The 23423-nt window shown below is 41.2% G+C and overlaps 2 protein-coding genes and 1 long non-coding RNA gene across 3 annotated transcripts; 2 read left to right on the forward strand and 1 right to left on the reverse strand.

Moving 5' to 3' along the window:
* The first annotated feature begins 183 nt into the window (after window positions 1–183).
* Window positions 184–16806, forward strand: LOC100821041 (nuclear pore complex protein GP210). Its single transcript, XM_003576812.4, has 36 exons — window positions 184–518; window positions 1226–1491; window positions 2634–2803; window positions 2903–3119; window positions 3409–3755; window positions 4723–4902; window positions 5048–5186; window positions 5272–5420; window positions 6044–6155; window positions 6253–6851; window positions 7033–7156; window positions 7281–7561; window positions 7832–7951; window positions 8156–8218; window positions 8310–8501; window positions 8857–8916; window positions 9011–9079; window positions 9882–10007; window positions 10090–10209; window positions 10466–10585; window positions 10794–10949; window positions 11050–11112; window positions 11182–11309; window positions 11623–12025; window positions 12619–12721; window positions 12812–12942; window positions 13209–13280; window positions 13781–13862; window positions 14230–14337; window positions 14440–14581; window positions 15051–15134; window positions 15224–15434; window positions 15519–15573; window positions 15659–15753; window positions 15828–15888; window positions 16149–16806. Exons 1-36 carry the CDS (start codon window positions 331–333, stop codon window positions 16499–16501), a joined length of 5889 nt encoding a protein of 1962 aa, XP_003576860.1. The 5' UTR covers window positions 184–330; the 3' UTR covers window positions 16502–16806.
* Window positions 16807–16980: 174 nt separating this feature from the next.
* LOC104584734 lies at window positions 16981–18046 on the reverse strand. The gene is made up of 3 exons (XR_002966125.1): window positions 17657–18046; window positions 17361–17451; window positions 16981–17273 (listed from the first exon to the last, which is right to left on the reverse strand). It is a non-coding gene; the product is annotated as an uncharacterized LOC104584734 (long non-coding RNA).
* A 673-nt stretch (window positions 18047–18719) lies between these two features.
* LOC100825049 (delta(14)-sterol reductase) lies at window positions 18720–22899 on the forward strand. Its single transcript, XM_003578621.4, has 11 exons — window positions 18720–19063; window positions 19215–19271; window positions 19856–19947; window positions 20158–20205; window positions 20931–21051; window positions 21129–21175; window positions 21333–21414; window positions 21579–21655; window positions 21763–21882; window positions 22354–22428; window positions 22512–22899. The coding sequence occupies exons 1-11, from the start codon at window positions 18818–18820 to the stop codon at window positions 22663–22665; spliced, it is 1119 nt and encodes a 372-aa protein (XP_003578669.1). The 5' UTR covers window positions 18720–18817; the 3' UTR covers window positions 22666–22899.
* The last annotated feature ends 524 nt before the right edge of the window (window positions 22900–23423 follow it).

Below are 23423 nucleotides of genomic sequence, written 5' to 3' on the forward strand. Positions count from 1 at the left end.
ATAAAAAGAAAGGAAAGCAAATTTCGGACAGCAGAAGGTGGGCCAACTTGAGCCGGGCTTACTCGAAACGCTCGGAGGCCCAGGAGGCCAGGACGGTGGCTAGACGACGACACGACGGCCGTGAAGCCAACTTTTGCGGTTCCCTTTCCGCGACCCGCGCCCGCTGGCACGCTCGCTCGTGCCTTGGCTTTGCTCTTCGCCCTCTTCCCCACCACCTCTCTAGAACCCCACACCTTCTCCTCCTCTCCTCTAGGGTTTAGCGGCCGAGCTTGCTACAGAGAGCAAAGCGTTCCAGAAGCTCTGCGCGGCGGGCGGGCGGGCGGTCTGGCGATGGCCGCGCTGCCGGCCGTAGCGGCGGCGGTGCTGGTAGTAGTGGCCGCGCTGTGCAGCGCCTCGGCGGCCGCCGCCGCTTCCCCGGCGGGCGGGCCCCACATGGCGGACCTGAGCGTGCTCCTGCCCCCGCGCATGTCCAAGCCCGTCGAGTACCGCCTCATCGGCTGGGACGGCTGCTTCACCTGGTATAACTTCCGTTCCTTCCTCCTCGCCCCTGTTGTTGTTTCCTGCAAGCCGCGTAGCGTTTGCTTGCTTGCTTGATCGATTGTTGTGACGGTGACGTACTGCCTCGCGCCTTGCTGTTTTTGCTATCTGGGAGTGAATCTGTAGTGCGGTCATTGATACAGTCTGTGATTAGGGTGGTTTCTGCTGCGTGATTTGTTTGATGCGCTCGCTTACTCGATTTATTTAAGGTTTGAAACTGCTGTAAAGGTCCGACTCACTGATTATTGTAATATCTTGACCGGAAAGTTAACCGGACTCTCCTGCTGTCTTCTCTTGTACACCATTTATTTGTAGTTGGTTCATGACTTGTAGTCACGTGTGAGGTGGTTGTGTTATACTTTGTTAGAAGCTTCTATAGCATCTGCACATGAATTTGGAATTTACATTCTCTTGAGAAAAAAACCAATGTGTTTATTTGCTGCTGTTTTAAACTCGTATCATTTCCACATGACTTTGGATACACGAGTTTTAAGAAACAGTAGACTTTGTGAGGTATTAGTTGAAATGGCGCACCATTATTCTCTGTGTATTTATCTGTAGCCAGTTGTCGAGTGATATTTCATGATTCATAACTGTTTTGGGACCATGCTCCAATCCTTCATATGGACGCTGATATTTTTCAGCTTACAGTTCGAGGAAGTAATGGGTGCAATTTTAATGTTTGCAGGTCATTGGATCATCATGACATTATTTCACTTAAACCAGAGTACAATGACAGCAGCAGATGCTCGACTAGTGCTCGTTTGGCATCAATCGCCCCTTACAGTGGCCGGAAGGAAACTTCTGTCTATGCCACTGATATTATTAGTGGAATCACGATACACTGCAAAGTTTTCGTTGACAAGATTTCTCGGATCAGGATTTTCCATCATGCTGTTAAAATTGATCTGGATGAAATTGCCACATTGCGTGTTCATGCCTTTGATGATGAAGGTTATTAATATAACTCTTTCCATATTTGTAGAGAACAATTTTAAAGCGTCTAATATAGAGGTCTATGGTAACAGAAATTAGCCTGCTAACATCTTACTCCCTCCGTTTCGTAAAGATTGGCTCGACTTTGAACTAGAGCTAGTTCAAAACTGTGCCAATCTATATGGAACGGAGGGAGTATTAAACTGCTTTTGCATTAGTCAACTTAGCTTGTGCTGTGCTGTGCTGATGGAGCAATAAGGAGCATACATGTCTTTTTTTCTGGATCATTCCAAATGCTCTTATACTCAGTTCGGTGTGATAATTGATTACCACTGTATACTTGTATTACTGTATTTTTTTTTTGCTTCGAGGTCTATAGTAATAGAAAGAGCAATCAGCCTGCTAACGTCTTATTAAACTGCTTTTGCATTAGTCAACTTAGCTTGTGCTGTGCTGATAGAGCATCCATGTTCTTATTTTTTTGTTGGATCATTCCACATTTTCTTATATTCAATCCGATGTGATTATTAAGTACCATTTATACTTGTATTACTGTATATTGTTTTTTTGTTTATGTAATTTTTTATGCGCTGATAGAGCATCCATTTTCTTATGTAATTAGAATTCTTGAGATTAATGAATCTACACTATGGCTGAGTTTCTCTTGACATTGGTTCTCAACTTTTACTGGTCTGTTCCTTGGTCTAAAAACTTGCTGGTGGAATAATTAATAACATAATTTCACAAATGATTTCTCCTATCAGGTTACTTCTTACTACGGAGTATAGTATTTCAGTTCTGTGTTGTAACTTACTGATCCATAATAAGTGTCTCATATTTGGTACTCCCTCCGTTCCAAAACACAACTCATATAGATTTGTGCACTTGGACCAAGGCGGCTCTCGTTTGTAGTGCCTGACCATTCATATTGGATCAATAGTAAATGGATGTGAGTAGTTATTGGCTGAGTGCGGGTTTCAAGAGAAAAATGAGGTGTATTGTGGAACAAATGAGAAAAATCTATATGAGTTGTGTTTTGGAATGGAGGGAGTACAAAGTTAGCGCAAAGTTGTACTAAATCTGTGTCACTTATTATGGATCGGAGGGAGTATATATTTTTTGACCGGATAACTTACTATATTGTTCCCCTCTTGATTCAGAAAATGTGTTCTCAACATTGGTGGGATTGCAGTTCTTGTGGCAGCTTACACCGACGTCGCTTGATAACAGTAGCCATCATCTTGCTCATATTCCACTGAAAGAAACACATTTAAGTGACTGTAGTGGTTTTTGTGGTGATATGAATGCACGGTTTGAGCTTGAAGACAGGGTATGAGCATATTCGCACATGACCTTGTTTGCACATTAACCCTTTAAATATTCAGTTACACAGAAAAACATATGTCCTGAACTCTCTTACTTTTGGCAGAATCTTGGTTCTGATTTCTTTGTGGTGAAGGGTATTGGGATTGGCCAAGAGAAAGTTAGTGCTCAGTTATTTGAACCACAGTTCGAGCATGTGAATGATGCTATCACCTTGACTGTTGCTGAAGCTATGTCACTAGAACCCCCTTCACCTGTCCTTGTAACTGTTGGTGTTATGGTAAACTTCAAACTCAAGATTTTTCGGCAAAAGGTTGCCCAAGGTACTGCCTAACATATAAATTTTTATTATCATTAAATATCTAATTCTATGGATATAGAAAGTAAACCTTAACCAGTTTCATTTTAATCATAAAGTGAACTGTGGTGTCATGTCGTATATTATGCTACATTTTACGGATAAACGACTTACATATAATGGAATTCTTTATGCTACTTTGATTTTGTAGCATATTTCTTAGTCCTATTTTCAGAAAATTTCTGCTCAAACCGTTTTTATTGGATGTCTGCTAATGAAAGCTAACATATCCTCCTTTTTAACTTTTGCGTTAGTGGTTAATCTACCATCACAATATCATCTTTGGCACGTGAAGAACTCTTCTGTGGCTCAAGTGGATAGTTCCTTGGGTGTGGTACATGCTTTGAGTCTGGGATTTACTATTGTTGTTGTTGAAGACACAAGGGTTTCTGGCCATCAGCAAGTATCATCTCTACATGTTATTATTCCACGGACACTCTTTCTTTATTTAGTTCCTGTTGTGGACGATTCTGCTCATTTTCATGGCACAACAAATATCCCATACTCGGAGGTGTGGTATGTTTTTCCTGGTCAAAAATACATGGTTCTCGCGAAAGCTTTTGCAGAGGGATTTGATACTAGAGAGATATTTATTACAGAGGTACTATTCATCTGACTGACGTGTTTGATTTCTTACCGTCTTGGTTTGTTACTTACAGTTGGACACACGGATTATACACAGAAGGTGATTAGATCTGAATGAATGTTCTTGCAGAATTCTTACAATGATTAATATACAATGGCCTTCCAAACTGCATTTAATAAATAGTCATAAAAGAAGCATCAATGAACATGCACTAGCACCTGTGGCATTTTTAATTAAGAAGAAAACTGTGACAACACCTCACGGGCGGCAGGCCTCAAATGCGGCGGGTTGACCGCACACCAGTGTCTCTAGCAAACTGCTAAAAATGTATATACATGCTTCTATTCTGTGAAGTAAATTAATTATGTGGCATGTGATACATGGAAAATTTAAATAACACCACCTAAGCACTTGCATACACAATTACGCATGAAGTACTCTGTTGCACTCAGTATTATGTGTATGCCAATACATGAACATTTAATTTTCATGGGCAAGCCACAATTGCCAGCTTCTAAATGCGCTTGCCATAACAAGTTCACTTTTATGGTTCATGTGAGTAATGGCAGTCATGCATATTCTTGTACATGCATAATGCATATTTACATCATCAAATATTTGCATGCAGGTGCCCTGTGCATGATTTTATCCACCCTTGTACATAAACTTTAAACCGCTTACACTATTCATGTCTTTAAATCCTGTTCATTTTGTCATAATACATGAATACATGAAACTCATGCATGCTTTTGTACATGTTTCTGCATATAAGCAGCTTCTTTCACTTACTAACAATCATGTCATAATAGAGGAACGTATGGAGAAGGAACATCACTTTCTTATGTTTAGCAAATGAAACTCAAGAGCTATAGCGACTCTTAGCAATTTGGTTATGGTTCTGTGTATCACACTGAACCTTATTTTGTTTATTTAATCACACTGAACCTTATTTTGTTTATTTAATACCCTTATTTTTTAATAGGAAAATGAGCTTAAATTGGAGAGCAGCACAGAGGAATTCTGGAACTTATCGCGGGTTCCAGACAACTCTGTAGGCTCCTCTGATGTGCAAACTTCTAGATTGCTACGACCCGCTTCTGAGGGAAAAGGATATATAGTTGCCTCGCTAACTTACCTAGCAGAGGCATCTGGGTCGCCAAAGGTACATTTCATGCATATGTATGCTATTGCTAACTTTCTTCTCGGGGTGGTGCTTACTTGTATGCAGAGGTCGTCAGAATGGTGTTGGCAGTTTGTCATGAAGCCATCAAGGTTTCTAATAGCTTGATTTACACGTTCCACTCTAGGTTCTCAAGCTTCTGCAAGAAGTTAATGTATGCAGTAAAGTGAAGGCAAGCTGGGATGAAGGAACAGAGAACTCTAATATTATTCACCTACCTTGGGTTCCTGGAGTTTATCAGGAAGTCAATCTGAAGGCTGTTGGAGGTTGATTGTTGTGATATCTTCATATTCTTAACCCACTTTTGGTTGTAAATTGATTTGATCGGTATTTTATTGCATTCAACTGAAGGTTGTGGTAAGACACTGGAGGACTACAAGTTATCTTCATCTGATGAAAGTGTTGTTTCTGTGTCTGATTCCCGTACCGTGCATGCCAAAAGGCCTGGTCAAGCTGTCATCAAAGTAGTTTCTGCCTTTGATTCCCTGAATTTTGATGAGGTATGTAAATATCTAATCTCCTTTTCATATTTCTTCTGATCTCCCATAAAACTAATGATTTGTACTATACGCTAAATATGTAAGCTCAACCTTGATGCACAATATGCACCCCAGTTCAGCATGGTTGGAAGATTGATGACATGATCCTACACTTGGTAGAAATTGTAGTTATTTTATTTTCCATTATTACTAAGCTACATTGGATCTGTGAGATTTATACCTGCGTACTAAATTAATAACTTTGAACTTCAGTAAGAATAGATTGAAATAATCACTTATTAATAGGACGGATTTGCTACGTGTGGATGACTGGATGGAACAAAGTTGTTCAATCTAACTTTTCCATCTAGCATGTATTTGCACCAGCTCACTCACAAAAACATCACTCACATGTGCTATCTGCCTATGCATGCAGTCATGTGGTCCAATCACTCAGTATGCATGCACTCTAGTTGATACGGAGTGCTTTTATTGTACTTGTAGTTTGATTTCGTTCATTCTATTTTGTTTTAATGAGTGTCTTCTTTTCTTCTCTTTCCCCAGTGAACTTCCGTGCAACTTTAATCTTCCACCTAGGTTTTTAGTACCTTTTGCCAGCTCATGATGTTTGCTTGACCATGTAGGTCATTGTTGAAGTATCCACTCCTTCAGCACTGGCTATATTGCCAATCTTTCCTGTGGAGGTGGCTGTTGGAGCACAACTTCATGCTGCTGTGACATTTAAAACATCTACTGGTGATTAACATGATACTGGCTGGCTATTTTGCACTCGGAGAGCACGTTTTTTTAACCTATGTTCTTTCTTATTGCTATTTTTTATGTTTCTTTGCAGGACACCCATACTCAAGATGTGATTATTTTAGTGCTTTTATAAGGTGGAGTCTACTATCTGAGAATCAAACTTTTGAAGTTGTTGACACGGCTGAGGCTTCGAGCATTGATGCCTTGAAACGTTATGCTGGTTCTTGGGCACAATATGGCAATCCTTGTTCTTGGGTATCTCTAAATGCATCCGCTGCTGGTCGAGCCACAGTTGTTGCAGCATTTTCCTTTGAGCCAGAGTCCTATTCTGAGACTTTTAATGTGCCTATTTTTCTGAAGGCCACTTCAAAAGTATCTGCATACTATCCTCTTGTGGTACTTCAAGCTGGAAATGGAAACCAGTTTGGTGGCTACTGGGTTGACTTATCTAGATTACAGAGTGGGATTCAGAATATGGATAACAACTCTCCCAAGGAGCTGTATTTGGTTCCTGGATCAACTATGGATGTCTTTCTCTTTGGAGGCCCCGAGCAGTGGGACAAAGTGGTTGATTTTGTCGAAACTGTTGATGCTGTTGGCGAACCGAAAAATCATATTATTGCCTCTACTGTTGTGCAAAAATTAGCTAATGGACTATACCGAGTATCTTGCCAAAGCAAAGGGAACTTTGTAAGTAGTTTGAAACTTCGTATGGATGTTTAAACTTCCAAATTAACTATTCCTATCACTAGTTACGTTACTTATGTACACACACATTTGCAATTTGGACCGCATGCTGCTATTGATTGATTCAATTCTAAGGCAATGTTTCCTAGCTGAATATGTTCAGTTTACTGTATGTTTTTCTTAGAAACTGCTGTTCTCACGTGGAAACATGATTGGGAAAGATCATCCTGTGCCTGCTGTAGCCAAATCGGAGTTCACAGTTGTTTGTGATTTACCATCAGCGATAACATTGATTGCAAATGAAAACGGTACCATCATATTCTTTCATTAACAATCCAGTATAATTCATTAATTTTAGTATGTCGTCTTTTACTGTCTCATTCTATAAGTCTTTCTTACATGTGGTTCTTATCTGTCTTTACACTTTAACAGAAAACCGACTTGGTATTTTGCAAGTGGCAAGCAAAGCTGACCGTAGCCCCAATAGACTGCAAGCATCTCCTGTTGTAATCTCAAATGGAAGAAGCATACGTTTAGCTGCTGCTGGTGTACATGGAAATGGAAGATTTTTTGCCAATTCATCTTCTCTTGGCCTGAAATGGGAAATCACCGAATGTGAGGGACTTGCTTATTTAGATCAAGATGAAGCTGCTGAAACCTTATATCAGTCATCTTGGGAGAGGTTTCTTGTCCTACAGAATTCAACAGGACTGGTTAGTGGCTCACATGTCAAACTCTCCAACAGGCAATAGCAGTTGTTTTGATTCTTGATTTGCAATAGCACTTATATTTTGTTGAGGCGGCTCACTTCTGTACATCGCTATATGAGCGATGCCATGATTATATGAGCCATGGCTGCATACTAGCACTCTAAATAGTACAGTGGTTTGCAGAATATAAATAATCTATTTTATAATAGAATGTCCTTCTGTGGGTTAAAACTGGATTTATAATTTAACCCTTTTCAATATTTGAACTTCCAGTGCACTGCCCGTGCTACAGTCATTGGCTTTTCTTCCAGAATTCCTATCCAAATCCATGAGGAAGAACACGCGTTTCTTCAAAGCGTGCATGATAATCTCACAGATGCTATTCAGTTGCAGGTAATCATTCTAGATTTCTTTTCAAGCTGTACATTATTTTCCTTGATTCTTCTAAGGCCCTGCTTGGAATGTTGTATTTTTTGTGGGAGGGCTGGTATTTAGTTCTACTTTGGAGGGAGTTGAAAATACCAGCCCCTCCCACAAAAAATACATCAGTCCAACCAGGTCCTAAAGCTTTTATCTTACTCATTTTTTTATTGCCAGATTATTTCTTCCTTACGAGTCATTCCAGAGTATGTATTGTTAGTTTCCCATCCTGAGGCACAGGTATGTGATGGCAAGTTGGCAACACTAAATTCTTTGCATGATAGTACAAATTTCTTTTTTCTACTTATTCTCAAATGTATTTGTGCTACAGGAAACCCTAGCTGTCAGCGGTGGTACATGCTTTCTAGATGCCTCTACAAATGACACACATGTGGTGCAAATAGTTCAGCATCCAGGGAAGGCCCTATGTTACCAGTTGATTCTTGGTGCTAGGGGCTTGGGCATTGCTGTTGTGACGGTCCAGGATATTGGCCTTTCTCCTAGAGTAACAACTAGTTCTCTGGTAAATTCCTTTGCCACCTTTCTTCCCCGATTTTCTCAATATTTTGTTTTGCTTATATCAACCAAGGGCCTTGTGTATGTGCTTATTGCCTGCCATGCTTATTTTGGTCATAAGGGGCTAAGGGCCAGTAACCTCCCTGAAGCCATGTTACACACCCTGTTATGCCCAATTGCCCATCACACATTTATTTAGCACTTCTTTTGAGGTGATGAAACTTGTGCTATACACCTGTTGTCATCAATGGGCACATTAACTCTTGTCAAATTATTGCTCACCAATAAAGGTGTACATCTTCCTTCTTTGTCCATATTTCAAATTGACATTACCTTGCATGTGGACTTATATGCTATTACAGGTTAGAGTTGCAAATGTTGACTGGATTCGGATAGTGTCAGAAGAGCACATTAGCATTATGGTACAGTGAAACATTTTCTTTGTTGCAGTTCTGTCTTCTTCAGATCCTTAACCTTTGGGGCTCTTGTACCATTGTCACCTTGTTTTCTTTTTAGGAAGGAACCACAAAGGATTTTCAAATTTCAGCTGGAACTGAAGATGGACTAGTCTTTGGAGATTCTCAGGTCCTTGCTAGTCCCACATTGTACTTATACTTCAAAATCATCACCATTGTTTGTTTAATTGTTAATCCTTGTATTCTTTGGTTGGGATTTCAACATTCATTTCATTTGGACGCTTTTGATGGTAATACTAATATGTAGTTGCATTTACTCTTCGCCCAGCACTCATTTTTTTAGTTCTTAGTAGTCTTACTAGATATTCCGCGTCGTCTTTGAACTGACAAGCTTATTTTCAATCCGCTGCACCAGATCCAGTATCATAAATTTCAAGTTTTCTTGATCGTCCAATCCTATCATTACAGTTGTCATATTTTTCTTATGAGCTTATTTCCCTTTTGAAACTTTGTAACATGTCAACTGGATGATGCACGCCTCCTTTTGTTTCTTATTCTTGGTTGTTACAGAAATATGGTGCTAGCCTCTCGGGGTACCCATTTCTCAGTACTGTAGCACGTGCTCACTTCACAGCTTAATGAACCCAAATCTATAATGATGCTGTGTCTAGGACTTGGTCAATGTGGCCTGGACACACTCAATTGTGAGTCCATTTCCAGTGTCTAGCGTAAATGTAAATCGATTAGTACAAACTATGCATGCATTAGTTCATCCAGGAGAGTACAATTCTGCATAGTGCAGGGAATGGGAGTTAGGGACACAATATGTGTCGATCTAGGGGTCGTACCCCCCCCCCCCGTCCCCCGTCCCCCGTCCCCCATCCAGGGGTGGAAAAATCTGGTCTCTTGATTGTTATCACTGTAACCACTGATCTGTCTTTCCTGTTCGTGGAACTCCTTCTTCTTTGCAGTACAAATACATGGGAATAGAGGTACATCTTGGTGATGAGATTCTGGAGCTTATTAATCCTAGCGAGTCGCTTGGTGGACCAAAATTTTCAATCAAAGCTGCCAAAACTGGCATGACATCTCTTTATGTAAGTTGACAAATAGATATATTGTTTGTTTCAGATGCTCATTATCATTGGCTGGGAGCCCTCATTTTTTTACAATCTTCAGGTCAGTACCAAGCAACAATCTGGGCAAAGAATTTCGAGTCAGGTTGTAAATGTGGAAGTGTACAGACCACTGCAAATACAGCCTGGGTACATCTACCTCACACCGGGTGCCTCTTTTGTGGTAATCATTACCTTGGCCCCCTTTCTACAATTTATGGCACTATATCTAGTTATTTGCATTACCCCAATAATTAAATATTCTTCTGGGGGAAATTGCATCACCCCCGATTGGTCTGGAAAACCGAGAAATGAACTTTTCCCTTTGAAAGTCTTGTGTTCCAAACAGGCCCTAAACTGGTTGCATTAATAGTTGCTCACTATTTAGCTGTAGATATGTAAAACAAATGGGTCCTTAGTGTTCTCTTCCTTCTCTTTAGCTTTCTGTTAAAGGTGGTCCAAAGGTTGGAGTTTCCATTGAGTACACAAGTCTGAACGGGGAAACTTTGGAAGTCCAAACTGCTACTGGAAAGCTGTCTGCAAAGACTGTAGGAAATTCTGTAAGTTATACCCGAGACATTTTTTACTGTACTACATGCATGTGTATTTTTTTCTGTCTTTACACCTTACATTTATAATATTTTGTCATTCATATTTAGCACCTTACTTTTGAACATTCTATATGCCGCTTGATGCATTAAATTTTCATCAAGTTCCAATTTTGGATAAGTTAAATAAATTTAGTGTACTGAGCTAGTGCACCATTAGACTGTACGTGCAGCTGTTTTGGCAAATGGAGGCACCGTTGTCTGTGAAGCTTTTGGAAAAGTTGAAGTGGGTATCCCAGTGGCTATGATATTGAGTACTCAAAGCGACCGTCTTTGTGTTGGCTGTAGCATGCCAATCTACCCTTCTGTGCCTAAGGTGTGCTTGCTCTTTGTTCGTGGTCACGCAGACGTTTGTACTTTGTTCTTAAAAAAGAAAGATGTTTGTACTTTTATCTAACATTACATATGCTGCTCAGGGAGATCCATTTTCCTTCTACGAAACTTGTCAAAGTTACACTTGGATGATAGCAGACGAGAAGGTCAGAATATCCTTTATTGCCTGTATGAAATCTGTAAGCACCATGCACTAACTAACTATTGTATCTTAGGTGGTGACATTCCAATCAGCTAGATCTTGGCAAAACGAGCTCGATCAAGCCGTATATTTGGAAGGGAAAAACTATCCATGGTTATCCAATGGAAGTAGCAATGCTTTTATCAATCATGTGATTGGAAGGTACTACTTGAACAATAGACTGAATTATCAATTGACTGCTTAAGTGGGGTGAACAAATTCAGCGCCCTGACCTTTTTAAACCTAGAGTTTTTTTCTTTGGTACCGTATGTCCATATTAAAGGGAACCAGTCGTTGTTTTAGAAAAATCGCGGCAATTGTCAAAGTTGCAAAAAATCTTTTAAAACCTATTGCACAAGTATTTCTATTTATGCTTCATTTTTGTGAAAAAAATATCTTGGTTGGAACAGAAAGTTCTCACATAGTAAATCAGATAGCAACAACTGTACCCCTAATGTGTTTTTTCTTGTGACAGATCTGCAGGGAAAACCAAAATTTCTGTTTCAGTTACTTGTGATTTCTCGCTACATGGCAGTTCTGGGTCTTTATCTTATAATGCCTCCAAGACAATTCTGGTCATACCAGATCCTCCCCTTGCACGTGGACTTCCTATAACATGGCTATTCCCACCCCTTTATACTACTACAGACCTTTTACCAATATCAGTTAATTCATTTGGAGGACCAGATAACCTGGAGAGTACTGTTGGATATTCTCTGCTAAGGAGCAGCGGTAGAAGAGATTCTGCTTTGCAGAATGCTAACATTATTGATGGAAGTAAAATTAGGACTGGAGAAAGCAATTCAATTGATTGTATTCAGGCAACTGATCAATCAACTGGCAGAACAGAAATTGCATCATGTCTACGAGTTGCTGAGGTCGGATGCTTAGACTTGCATTAGTTTGTTGGCGCTATAAATCACTTTTTAGTAAATATACCTAGCAAGGTATCTATTTTGGAGTTATTCTGTTTTCGTTATTCTTCTGAATCACATCTTCAATATTGCACTCAGTGAATTAAAGGCCTTTTGTGAACAATTGGGTCTTATGTAGATGTCACCTCTTATGATTGAGGAACAGGAAACCCTACTTGTCCTGTCATGAGATTAGGGGGCAGTTTCTCAAACTGTGTTGTTCTCCCTTCTCCCATGGAATCAAATAATTGCAGGAAATCTTTACCAATTATAGTAAACAATTCTGTTCTGGCTCTAAAATAGGGGTTGCTTATTTTTTATTGGTTTATCTAAAAATGTGAAAACAAAAATGCTTTAAGAAAGCCACTGCAATTCCATAGGAAGCCCAAAGCTAGATCACATCCATGGAGTTCACTTGCTAAAATTTGAAACTATCATTGTGTGTTTTATAGGTACTGCTGATACCATGCGATTAACAATCGCCTTTTCTCTATATTTACTCATTGGTATGCATGTTGAATGTTCTTGATCCTGATGCCATGATCATGATTTTTCAGGTGTCGCAAGTACGAGTAGCTGCTGCAGAATCATCAATCCAGATAGCCTATCTTTCTGTAAATGATAAAATTCATCTGGATGTAAAATATGCTGATGAATTAGGTAGATCAATAACAATTTACCACCATCGAACATTTAGTGTCTTCTTTGATGTATTAATCTTATTTTTCATCTCATACCCCTTACCACCAGGTTATATCTTCAGTGAGGCTCTTGGAATTGCACCCGTAACCATTGAGACAAATTATCCTGATGTTGTGTCCATTTTCGTGTCTAGAGATGGCAATATCACATACAGTGCCCATCAACGTTTTGTGTTACAGGTATGTGTTGCTTGCTGAAACTCGAACCTTAAGTCTTTATTCTATTTTTACGGAAGGTTTTAAGGATTTCTTGTAGACACAACACAACACACCCACCTTTGCTGGAAGCTAATAAGGTGAGATTGGTTGGTTGGGAATAACCACTCTTCCATCTTACCCTTCAGCATCACAAAAAAGTAGCAAGAAAAAAAATAGGAGTTCAAGGTTCAGCATATATCTCATTAATCTTCTATCCAGACTGCTTTATGCTTTCTCCTGTTTTGAAGGCGAGAAGTCATGGGACAGCTCTTGTAAGGTTGCATATCAGCCATCCTTCCAGAAAATCGGATTTTATAATGGTAAAGTTCTTTGTTACTATTATTAATGAGTTCATCCTATGTTTGATACTTTATGGATTGGCGATGTATCAGGTGAAAACTCAAAAAAGTTTCAATCCTAGCCATTAGATCTCAAATAAATGGATAAGATGAAAGCTGGAACCTCTAATCACTTAAATGTATTTTATTGAAAAACCCACAAGGTGGAACTCATGATTAGAGGTCTAGGTTTTTTTGTATATAAAATATGTTTAAGTGATTACTGATAAGAGGTTCTGCCTTTCATCTAATCCATTTATTTGAGATTCAATACTCAAGAGCTAGGATTGGAAGTTTTCAAGTTTCCACTGAATGGAGGTAGTACGTCCTCTTGTGGTTTTTAGCTATCTAAACTTGAATAAAAGGTGGGTACCATCAAACTGGCAAAAGATCATGGGAAATAACAAAAACACAGTTTTCATCGGTTTCTTTAGAGGGAATGTATGCCCCCATCTTTTGACTAACAATTTTCACTTTGCTAGGTATCTGTCGGTGCACAAATGCATCCTAGGGATGTGGTGATCCATTCCGGCCAGCACCTCAACTTCACTATTATCGGGGACCGTATGTTATCTGAAGTCATTTTCTTACTAGCAGTTGTTTCCATTATTTTTCAGTTATGTATTGGTTGTTTCCTCAAATCCATTGTTTGTGTGTGCTTAACCTTATTTGTGGTCTTTGGTTGGCACATGTTACATTTTAGCTGTCACGATGTGCCTTTCTTTTGAAAAACAGTACTAAATCCGTGCCAATTAATATGAAACGGAGGGAGTAGGTGATAGATAGGCCAGCAGCAGGTAGTTTGCAGTTAAAACATGTTTAATGAAAGCAAATGTCCTCTCCAGACAAAAGAGAGCAAACAGTATGTAGCTTAATATTCTTCATGAAGCAGTTAGCTGGTGATGATGATTACTATGGCCTTTTGCTGTAGGCATGGATGTGCGTGGATCTGGTCAGTGGTTAAGTAGCAATGAAAAAGTAATGCATGTTAATGAAATGACTGGTGAAGCACAGGCATGTGGTGAAGGTATAGCAGAAGGTATGGGACCAAAAATCTATATTCTATGAGTAGAATGCATTATTGATCTTTGACACAATTCTCTCCTATACGCACCTCAGTGAGTTCTCTCTTTCTATACAGTGATCTTTAAAGGCCCAAATCTGAAGCTCCAAACAACTGTCACTGTGCTCAAGGTGAACCAGATAGTTGTTGATGCTCCTCTCGATATACTGACTAATAATGCTCCCCCACCTGATGGTTACAAGTTCGCTGTAAGATTAAGGTATGTAGTGATCATACTCCCTCCGATCCTAAATTGTTGTCGAAATATTACATGTATCTAGATGCCTTTTAAGAGTAGATACATCCATATTTGGGCAAATTTGAGACAAGAATTTAGGATCGGAGGGAGTATCGTAATACTCCTTGCATGTCTTTGTTGATTAATAGTCAAAGTCAAAGGCTCAAAGCTACTCTACAGAACATGTAATAGTGCATACTCCAGCAAATAAAAGATCACTACATCAGAGAGATTGAGAGGGTAGAGAAGCATGTAGTTGTAATGAAAACTAGGATGCATGTAATAGTTCACCAGTACTCGTGTTAGTCTGTATACGAATGTATTTACTGCTACTACCTCCTGTCTGAAACTAATGCATTTAACTATTTATTGTTCTTTACATTTGGATACTCCTGGATTTAGTTAGTCCCTGGAGACTAACCTTTATTCCCTTTTCCCTTCTTGAAAAAAGTGATTCAGCTCGGCACAGCACTGAGTCCTCTGTGAATCAGATCAATGTCCCATTTGATTGCAAGGTTGAACCTTCTTTTGTTGGGTAGGTCTCCAATAATGGGCATGCAACTAGCTGTACCTCCTTATTATTTTTGAAATATAAGTCAAAGTCTTACTTTTGTTTCTCCTTAGGTTTGTCGAACCGTGGAGTGACCGTGATGCGAAGAAATCCTACTGTGTTTTTCATCCATATTCACCTGCACAGTTGTTACCTGTTAAGTTGAACCCAAAGGAAGGGTTTTTACACATTACAGTTCGCGCAAATCTAAAAGAAGATCCAACGGTGACAGGATCTGCACATGCCCTGTTCGTCAAAGGGTTTTACATTAAAGAACCTGGAAAGGTATCAATCCTCCCTCCCTCTCTCACACAACACGCATCCATGTCTGCCTGTTCGAAGTGACTCTTAGTTGGCTCTCTTGTGCAGATAAATTTGACTCCAAGCTGCAACCATAGCATCATCACTGTTGGTGGGAATACTGGTATGAGAAAGCCTATTATTTCTGTAAACTTATACCTTGGGCTGTGTTTTGTTTCTAATGCTTCAGTTGTATAATCTTGCCCCAGATGTTGAGTTATTCTGGAGTGCTAAAGATTTAATGTCAGTTAGACTTCTTGATACAAATGAGAACATGGGTGGTCCTAGTCAAGTTGTTTACCGGGTGAGACAGCAGATAAGGCAGCACTTTTCATTATCAGTGCTGGTAAATGTATTCTGACTGCTACCATTTTCCAGGTTGAAGCACTCAAAAGGCAAAGTTTCTCTGACAAGGTCACGATAGTTCTTCCAGCCACTGGTACGCCTCCCATCTCCTTTGTCAAATCCTTGTAATAAGCTGACTGACTCTGGAAATAGCATTTCTTGGTTTGACAATCACCTTGATTTCCTGAACCACCTTTTTGTCGATTGCGAAAACTAAGTTCCATACCAAGTCTGACCAACATCTGGATGAACAATGCTCCTTCATAGTATAGTGCATGATCTGAGTTAAGTTTCACTGACCAACAGTGATGTCATAAGATCTTAACACGGTAATTGTTTTTCTCCCTTGTACAGGCCAGACTGAAGAGGTTGAAGTTGGCTATGTAACAGGAGACAGACCAGAGCCATCATCGTCGTCAGGCTTAACCACATTAGCTGTTATCCTTACATGCATCGTTGTACCAATAGCTACACTTGCACTCTTCATGAAGCTGCTGGAGAAACCAGCCCGACAGGCACCATCACGACGCGCAGCGCCTGCACCAGCAGGCCCTGCTGTGGCCCCTGATCCCGCGTCCCCGGCTAATGGCCAGTTCTCTCCTCGTACACCCCAGCCTTTCATGGAGTACGTGCGGAAGACTGTCGATGACACGCCGTACTACAAGCGCGACGCAAGGAGGCGATTCAACCCCCAGAATACATACTGAGCACGTGTAAAACTGGGCAGTAGTGGCTTATGTCCCTGGATTACTGTTTAGACAGGTAGTTGATACGGAGTAGAGCCTTGTAATTCGTGTAGCGCCGATACCATGCTGTCAATTTTCAAGTTGTGGCAGCATATTTATATGTCTGTATGAGCAATGGCTGGTCCCCTTTTTGCTGAGAAAACACTAGAGCTAGATGACTCAATCCAGTGCTGCAGTTCATGTTTGTGATAGCTTTGTAACTGTAAAGAACTCCAAGGCCCTTTGTAAATGAGGTGGCATGGTTGTCAGGATGCCATTTTTGTGTAGGCGTACAAGATCCGTTGGACAAATTATGATTCGAGACTTGGATCGTAGACCATAGCTCGTGCAGTCGTGCGTAAGCTTCCTGCCTTTCATTTTTCATTTTCAGGTAGACAGATCTGTACGAGACCTTGTACCATGTTCGAGTTCAACAAAATTACGCATAGAAACATTGCATAGGAACAACAGAATCATTAGATTGGCATTGAATTGCAAGCTCACATGCGAATGGTACACAAGTAAGTTTACCTTGTAAATAAGGCAAACAATTTGTTCAAAAAGGTCCCATCTGGGACATAAAATGCGTGAATAGCAAAAATAACATGCCACATATAGCATCTCCTTTCTTGACGAGGGAAACCAATCCAGTATACTCATTTGCAAGTATTGGATTCCAGTAGACCAACCTTATAATCAAGTCTAAATAAATCTGTTCATTAGCAGCTGCAGCATCCTTCGCGGAGAACAACCCCTACAATCATCAAAAGATTCAAAAGATGAGAGAAAAGTTAGATGATGACTTTAGCACAGTACCTATATCATAAGTCAAAAAGTTTACCTTTACCGTATTGATAATTCTTTGCTCCAGTTCAGAACTCCGTTCTGTACTTTGCCTCAGGAAACTTAAAGATTCAGAAAACTCCCTCAAGCTGAAAACCAAAAATCAGGTTGATGTTGTATCAAGAATCAAATTAAAAACCAACCTCTGCGATCCATCTGAACCACGCGAGGAAAATGACATGGTCTTGTACAGTACAAAATTTCGCCAATAAAATGGGGTATGAATACGCTTTAATGTACTAAATTTCATTAAAAAAAACACAGCTTCCACTAGCGAATAAACACGTTTCTGACCTTTGTGGCCCACTGTCGGGCCAGCATGTCGTCCAGCGAGGCGGTCCAGCGTGGACGCAACCCTTTCTTCTTCCTCTGTTCCCGATCTAGAAGCAGCAGAGCCAGCGGCCATTGTTGTGCCACCCGATATAGAAGCTGAAGGCCGATGGCTCTCTCTCACGAGGCGGCGGGCACAGGCAAGGTAGGCGAAGCCATGGCCATGGCTGCAGAGACGGGGAGCAGCACGAACGGCGGCGCGTCGCGGCCCGGGCGAGCAGCAGGGCGACGGGGAGCAGCGCGTCGCGGCCCGGGCGAGCAGCAGCGCGACGGGGAGCAGCGCGAACGGCGGCGCGGGCGAGCAGCAGCTCGACGGGGAGCGGCGGCGCGACGGGGCAGCGCGAGCGGCGGTGCGCGGAGAGTGGCGGCACGCGGGGAGCAGCGCGAGCGGCGGTGCGAGCGAGCAGCAGCGCGTCGCGGCGCGGGCGAGCAGCACGAGCGGCGGCGAGCAGGGGCGCGTCGTGGCGGTGGGCCATCTTCGAGACTTGGCTACGTGCTCGGGAAGGCGCGGGGACGGTGGCGGCGAGCTCGGCGGCGCACGGCCGGAGGCGAGGAAGAAGGCGGGCGGCGCGCTGCTCGTGCTCTTGCAGGCGAGGCCGAGGAGGCACCGCAGGGGCGTTGGGGGGAAGCAGGGGCGTCGGGCCGGAGGCGGGGAGGAGGATGGCCGGCGTGCTCTTGCTGTTGCAGGCAAGGCCGAGGAGGCGCTGTGAGCTCGCCATGGTTGGAGGAGATGGGCATGGGCGGCGGCTTGAGGCTGTGCCCTTCTTCTTCCTCGTAGCTGTTGGGAGTCAGGTTGACCTGGAGGAACCTTACACGTCAGTGCGCCAGCTAGACCCTGTCCCTGTCAGTTTGGCGCTTAGACTAACAGTTAAGTAAGTGCGGTAGATTTTAGTAAAAAAAACGTAGAGCGATACCAATGTTAAACTCCTACTAAATATGATACAGTGCAGCGTTTTCCGAAACTTGGGCCGCGCCTGACATTTCCAGTCATTATTTCAAAGCCCATAGGAGTCTCTCTAAAAAAAGAAAATCCCATAGGAGTCTACCTAGTTCACAGTTAGCGCTGACGCGAGCTGGCCGACCGCCCACCTCGAGATCCCCGATCCCAGCTCCGCCGCGACGGAGATGGCCGCCGCAGCCGCCGTCGATGCGCTCGCCTTGCTGGTGCCCTCCTGGAGCGCGGCGGTGGTGCTGCTCTCCTACCTCGGGTACCTAGCCGCCGCGGGCGCCCTTCTCCCCGGCAAGCTCGTCGCCGGCGCCATCCTCCCCGACTCCTCCCGCCTGCACTACCGCTGCAACGGCCTTCTCTCGCTCCTGCTGCTCCTCGGTTTCTCCGCGCTCGGTATCTACATGGGATGGATGACGCCTACGGTTAGAGAAGCCCTATGTGTAGTTGAGCTTTCAGTTGTTCGATTAGTGCGGCCTTTTTCTTTTGGTTTTGCAAGGGTCGCTTTCAGGAGATGCGCGCAAATCCTACCAAGTTTGGAGATGAATTCATCAAGGTACCGCTGTTTGCTTGCAGGTTGTGGCTGACCATGGAATCGAGCTGCTGTCGGCGACCTTCATTTTCAGTGTCATTGTAGGTGCCACTTCGCACCTAAACATGCTTCCGAGTTGGAGTACTTGGACTCGTTTCTGAAGATATTTTATCCCTCGATGCAAATGAGTGTTCAGATGCTACTCTCTACTTCTGGATCTATAGGGTGTAATTGACCATTCAAATATTCCTTATAAATATGGATTGAGAGAGTATTTTTTAAAATCAAACCGGCATTCTAATTGGGGAAATTGCATGATTCTGAAAATGGAAATGTAACCCAAAATGATTTCTGATGATTTCATGTCGTTATTAAATTTCGTGTTACTGTTTGATCTCCTGGTCATTTATAAACTCTTTGAAATATTCTGAACAATGGTCTACTGGTCAGAGAAGTCCCTGACGTAAAGACCAAGTCCAAATGCACCAGTAGTTTTCAGTAATCAGTATTGAACATTCAGTTAGCTCTGTCAACCTAGTCTAACATATGGAGCCACACACATATGGAACTCCAACCAATTTTGGTCCATGATTATAAAATTTTAACATGCAACATTTGATAACATCTAGTCAATCAAAGCAAAAAATATCTTGCTTGACTCACATTTGTTGCTCTTTGATTTCAGGTCTCTATAATGCTCTATTGTGTTGGGTTAAGGTCTCGCCATCAAAGTTCTTCTTTGAAACCACATGCTAATGGGAACTTCATACAAGATTGGTACTTCTATGAAGCTCTATCTAGCCTACCACTTAACAAAAATGCAAAGTGTAGGAGATATTTAACAATTGTTCTCAATATGGAAAGGTCAACCAAATAGGACCTTTCGCTTTCACTTGCCAACATCTAGGAAATCACCTGTTGTATTCCATTGCAGTATTCCTTTTGTTTAGTGCTGGTCATTGTTATGTTAATCATTTTGTCTAACAGGTGGTTTGGAGTACAGCTTAATCCTCATTTTATGGGAGTTGACCTCAAGTATGTTGAGCACACTCTTCCTTATTTTCCTGCTTAATCTACGGCATATTGCTGTATCGAAAAATGAAGTCGCACATGATTGGGTGCCATTGGTTTGTTGGTTTACGTGCTGACCCTTTTAAAAGTGATGAATGCATGTCTAATGCGTGCATCAGTCAAAATCATACCTATGTCTATGGAGAATGTCAAGTTGTGTTCATAAAATTCTAAGTGATTATTATTGTTTATTCTGATGACTGGAAGTGTGGATAAGGTGTTGTTCTGTAATTATGTGCATTTCCTCTTGAAGATTTCGTGACGTGCTGAAAGTCAAGTTTGTACTGCATATTTGCATTGGATATTTTTTTTTGGTCAGCTTAGTCTAGGACCAAGAATATCATAATGAATTGCTATTCTTAAGAACTAGCTTCTGTTTTCTAGGTAGATAGGTGCAGATTACAATTGCAAATAAAACTGGATATTTTTTTAAAGTTAGGAACAATCAATTAAGTTGCATACCTACTGTAAGTGTTTTTTATTGTCTCCTTTTGGACATGTATCATGCCTAATTGATGGCAGCAATTATTGTAAATAACTAAATACAAGTCAATGCTGTATGCAAAATGCCTATGTTCATTTCCAATAACTTTCCATTGCCGGTGTTGATTCTTCTCTAAAATCACAAGGAAAATGGAGGAAACTAGAGTGCCTATAACAATGTTGCTTTCTACTCATCATGGTTGCAGGTTCTTTTTTGTGAGGGCTGGAATGATGGCATGGTTATTTATCAACCTCTCTTTGTTCGCAAAGAGCTACCTAGCTGGTTTGGCTAACATGTCAATGTTTCTCTACCAGTTCTTTTGTGCGGTATTGGACATGACCATCTTCTTAGTTGATCACTACTACTGCATTATCAGTGGAAATAATCATGTGTCTTCATGCAGTGGTATATTATAGATTACTTCGTTCACGAAGAGTTCATGACCTCCACGTAAGTACACCATTCTCTTGTAGTAAATAGATAAAAGATTATCAATATAGTATGCCTGGATGATTGCCTGTATAATAAATATGGCTTATATTGCCAAGGAGGGAGCTTCATACTCCATAATTTTCCTTCCTCTGACTCTCTTTATCCTTATTTCCAGATGGGACATTATTGCAGAAAGGCTTGGTTTCATGCTGGTGTTTGGTGATCTGGTTTTCATTCCTTTTACCTTCACTATTCAGGTATATATTTATGTTAGCTGCAAATACTGGCTCGTGTCGCTATTGATTATTTTACTCAGATCACACTTCCTAAATTCGATGTCTTAATTATAAGCTTTCATCACATTTTCAAAATCAGTGTTAAAGTCAGTCATGAAATGAGCTACTCACCCAATTTTGACCAGGGTTGGTGGCTTTTGAGAAATAACGTGGAGCTACCCCTTTTGGCTGCTGTTGCTAACTGCTTCATTTTCCTTATAGGGTACTCCTCCTGTGTCTCCAGAACCCCCAATTGGATTATATATGCTGCATAACCTGTTTCTTGCATTCTAACATATTTCAACATGATTTACTTCATTTGGCACACAGATATCTAGTGTTCAGAGGAGCCAACAAACAAAAACATGTATTCAAGAAGAACCCCAAAGCTCTTATATGGGGTAAACCTCCCAAAGCTGTTGCAGGAAAGCTACTTGTATCTGGCTACTGGTAAGATACACGCGTCTTTTTCTCCTCTGTTGACCAAATCTATGCATATTTTATTCTGAAGTGTGTCTTGTTGACTGTCTCGGCAGTATTTTTCTGTTTATAGAATTAAAAAAACTAAAAGAGTCCACATACACTATTTGTCTGAATACATAGTTGGTCCTGTTTAGTTGAATGAAGAAAACTACAAGAAAAGCACATGTTGGTGAGTAGGTAAACAACCAATACAAATGTATTTCATATGGTCAAAACATAGTGCACTTAATGGTTTTTATGACAGATCTAATAACCTTCGATGGTGTACATATATCATTTATCACATCAAACTTTACACTGTGAACAGTAAAAAATCTAGGTATATTAAAAATTTCAAACTTTGAAAATGTCCCCTCCTCTCTTGGGAGCAATCATGCTTGTTAACTGATGTTTCTGAATGTGAAATAATATAGCGAATCATCTCTTCCTCACCTATAGGGGCATTGCGAGGCACTGCAATTACCTAGGAGATCTACTTCTGGCGCTGTCGTTCAGCTTGCCTTGCGGAGCCAGGTGACTGGTCATCTTCTGGCATGAAAATTCAATTATCCACTCATCTATGAGTAACCTTAAACCATTTAACCCTCTTGTTGCAGTTCTGTGGTCCCGTACTTCTACCCCACCTACCTTCTCATCCTGCTGATATGGAGGGAAAGAAGAGATGAAGCAAGGTGCTCACAGAAGTACAAGGAAATCTGGGCAGAGTACTGCAATCTTGTGCCTTGGAGGATCCTGCCTTACGTGTACTAAAATTGAAGGGTTGTTGTATTTGTTGTAGACTATGCTCATGTAAAATTCAAGTTTCTGTTGTTGGATATTCAGTTTCGAATTGAAGTAACATCTTAAGTTAGTGGTCATAGTTCTCACCTAGTGCCTGCCTCTTTGGAAGAGTGTTTTCTGGTAGAGCTTCGGTATTTGCCATTCTTTACCCAGAAATACCATTCTTCTGAACAGTCCGTTGATCTTTTATTTGCTCTCCGTTTTTGTCTTCTCGTTTGCTTCTGCTGATTTAATGTGAAAGAGAGAATATGAATATCATACAAAAATAGAAATAAAGTTTAGCCACCACCGTTTTCCAGCACGAGTCAAATTACAAGGAAAGATTCGCATGAAACATAATTTGGCTGTGCATATAAAACGTTGTCTGTGATATTGTTCTTTAACTGAATGTGTCCAGTGTCGCTTATTTATGTATTGAGTGGAAGTTTTTGGCTGGTTCAAAGAAAAAGAAGGGAAAGAGTGGGAGCTTTGGGCTTTGGCTACGATACGCTTTGGTCGGTTCAGCAAAAAAGAAGGAAAAGAGTGGAAGCTTTGACTACGCTACGCCATCTCTCTCTCTCTCTCTCTGCGAAACAACGCACTTAAGGACCCTCGTTCTGTCACACAAATTTCCTACGGAGTATGACTGTTTAAGGCATCCACAATACAATATGCCAAAAAGTTAACCATAACACTCTTGTGGCAAGCCTAAGGTGACCTTATGCATTGTAGAACAATTGAAGTTGTTC

Source organism: Brachypodium distachyon, chromosome 4 (assembly GCF_000005505.3).
Source record: "Brachypodium distachyon strain Bd21 chromosome 4, Brachypodium_distachyon_v3.0, whole genome shotgun sequence".
Classification (NCBI taxonomy): domain Eukaryota; kingdom Viridiplantae; phylum Streptophyta; class Magnoliopsida; order Poales; family Poaceae; genus Brachypodium; species Brachypodium distachyon.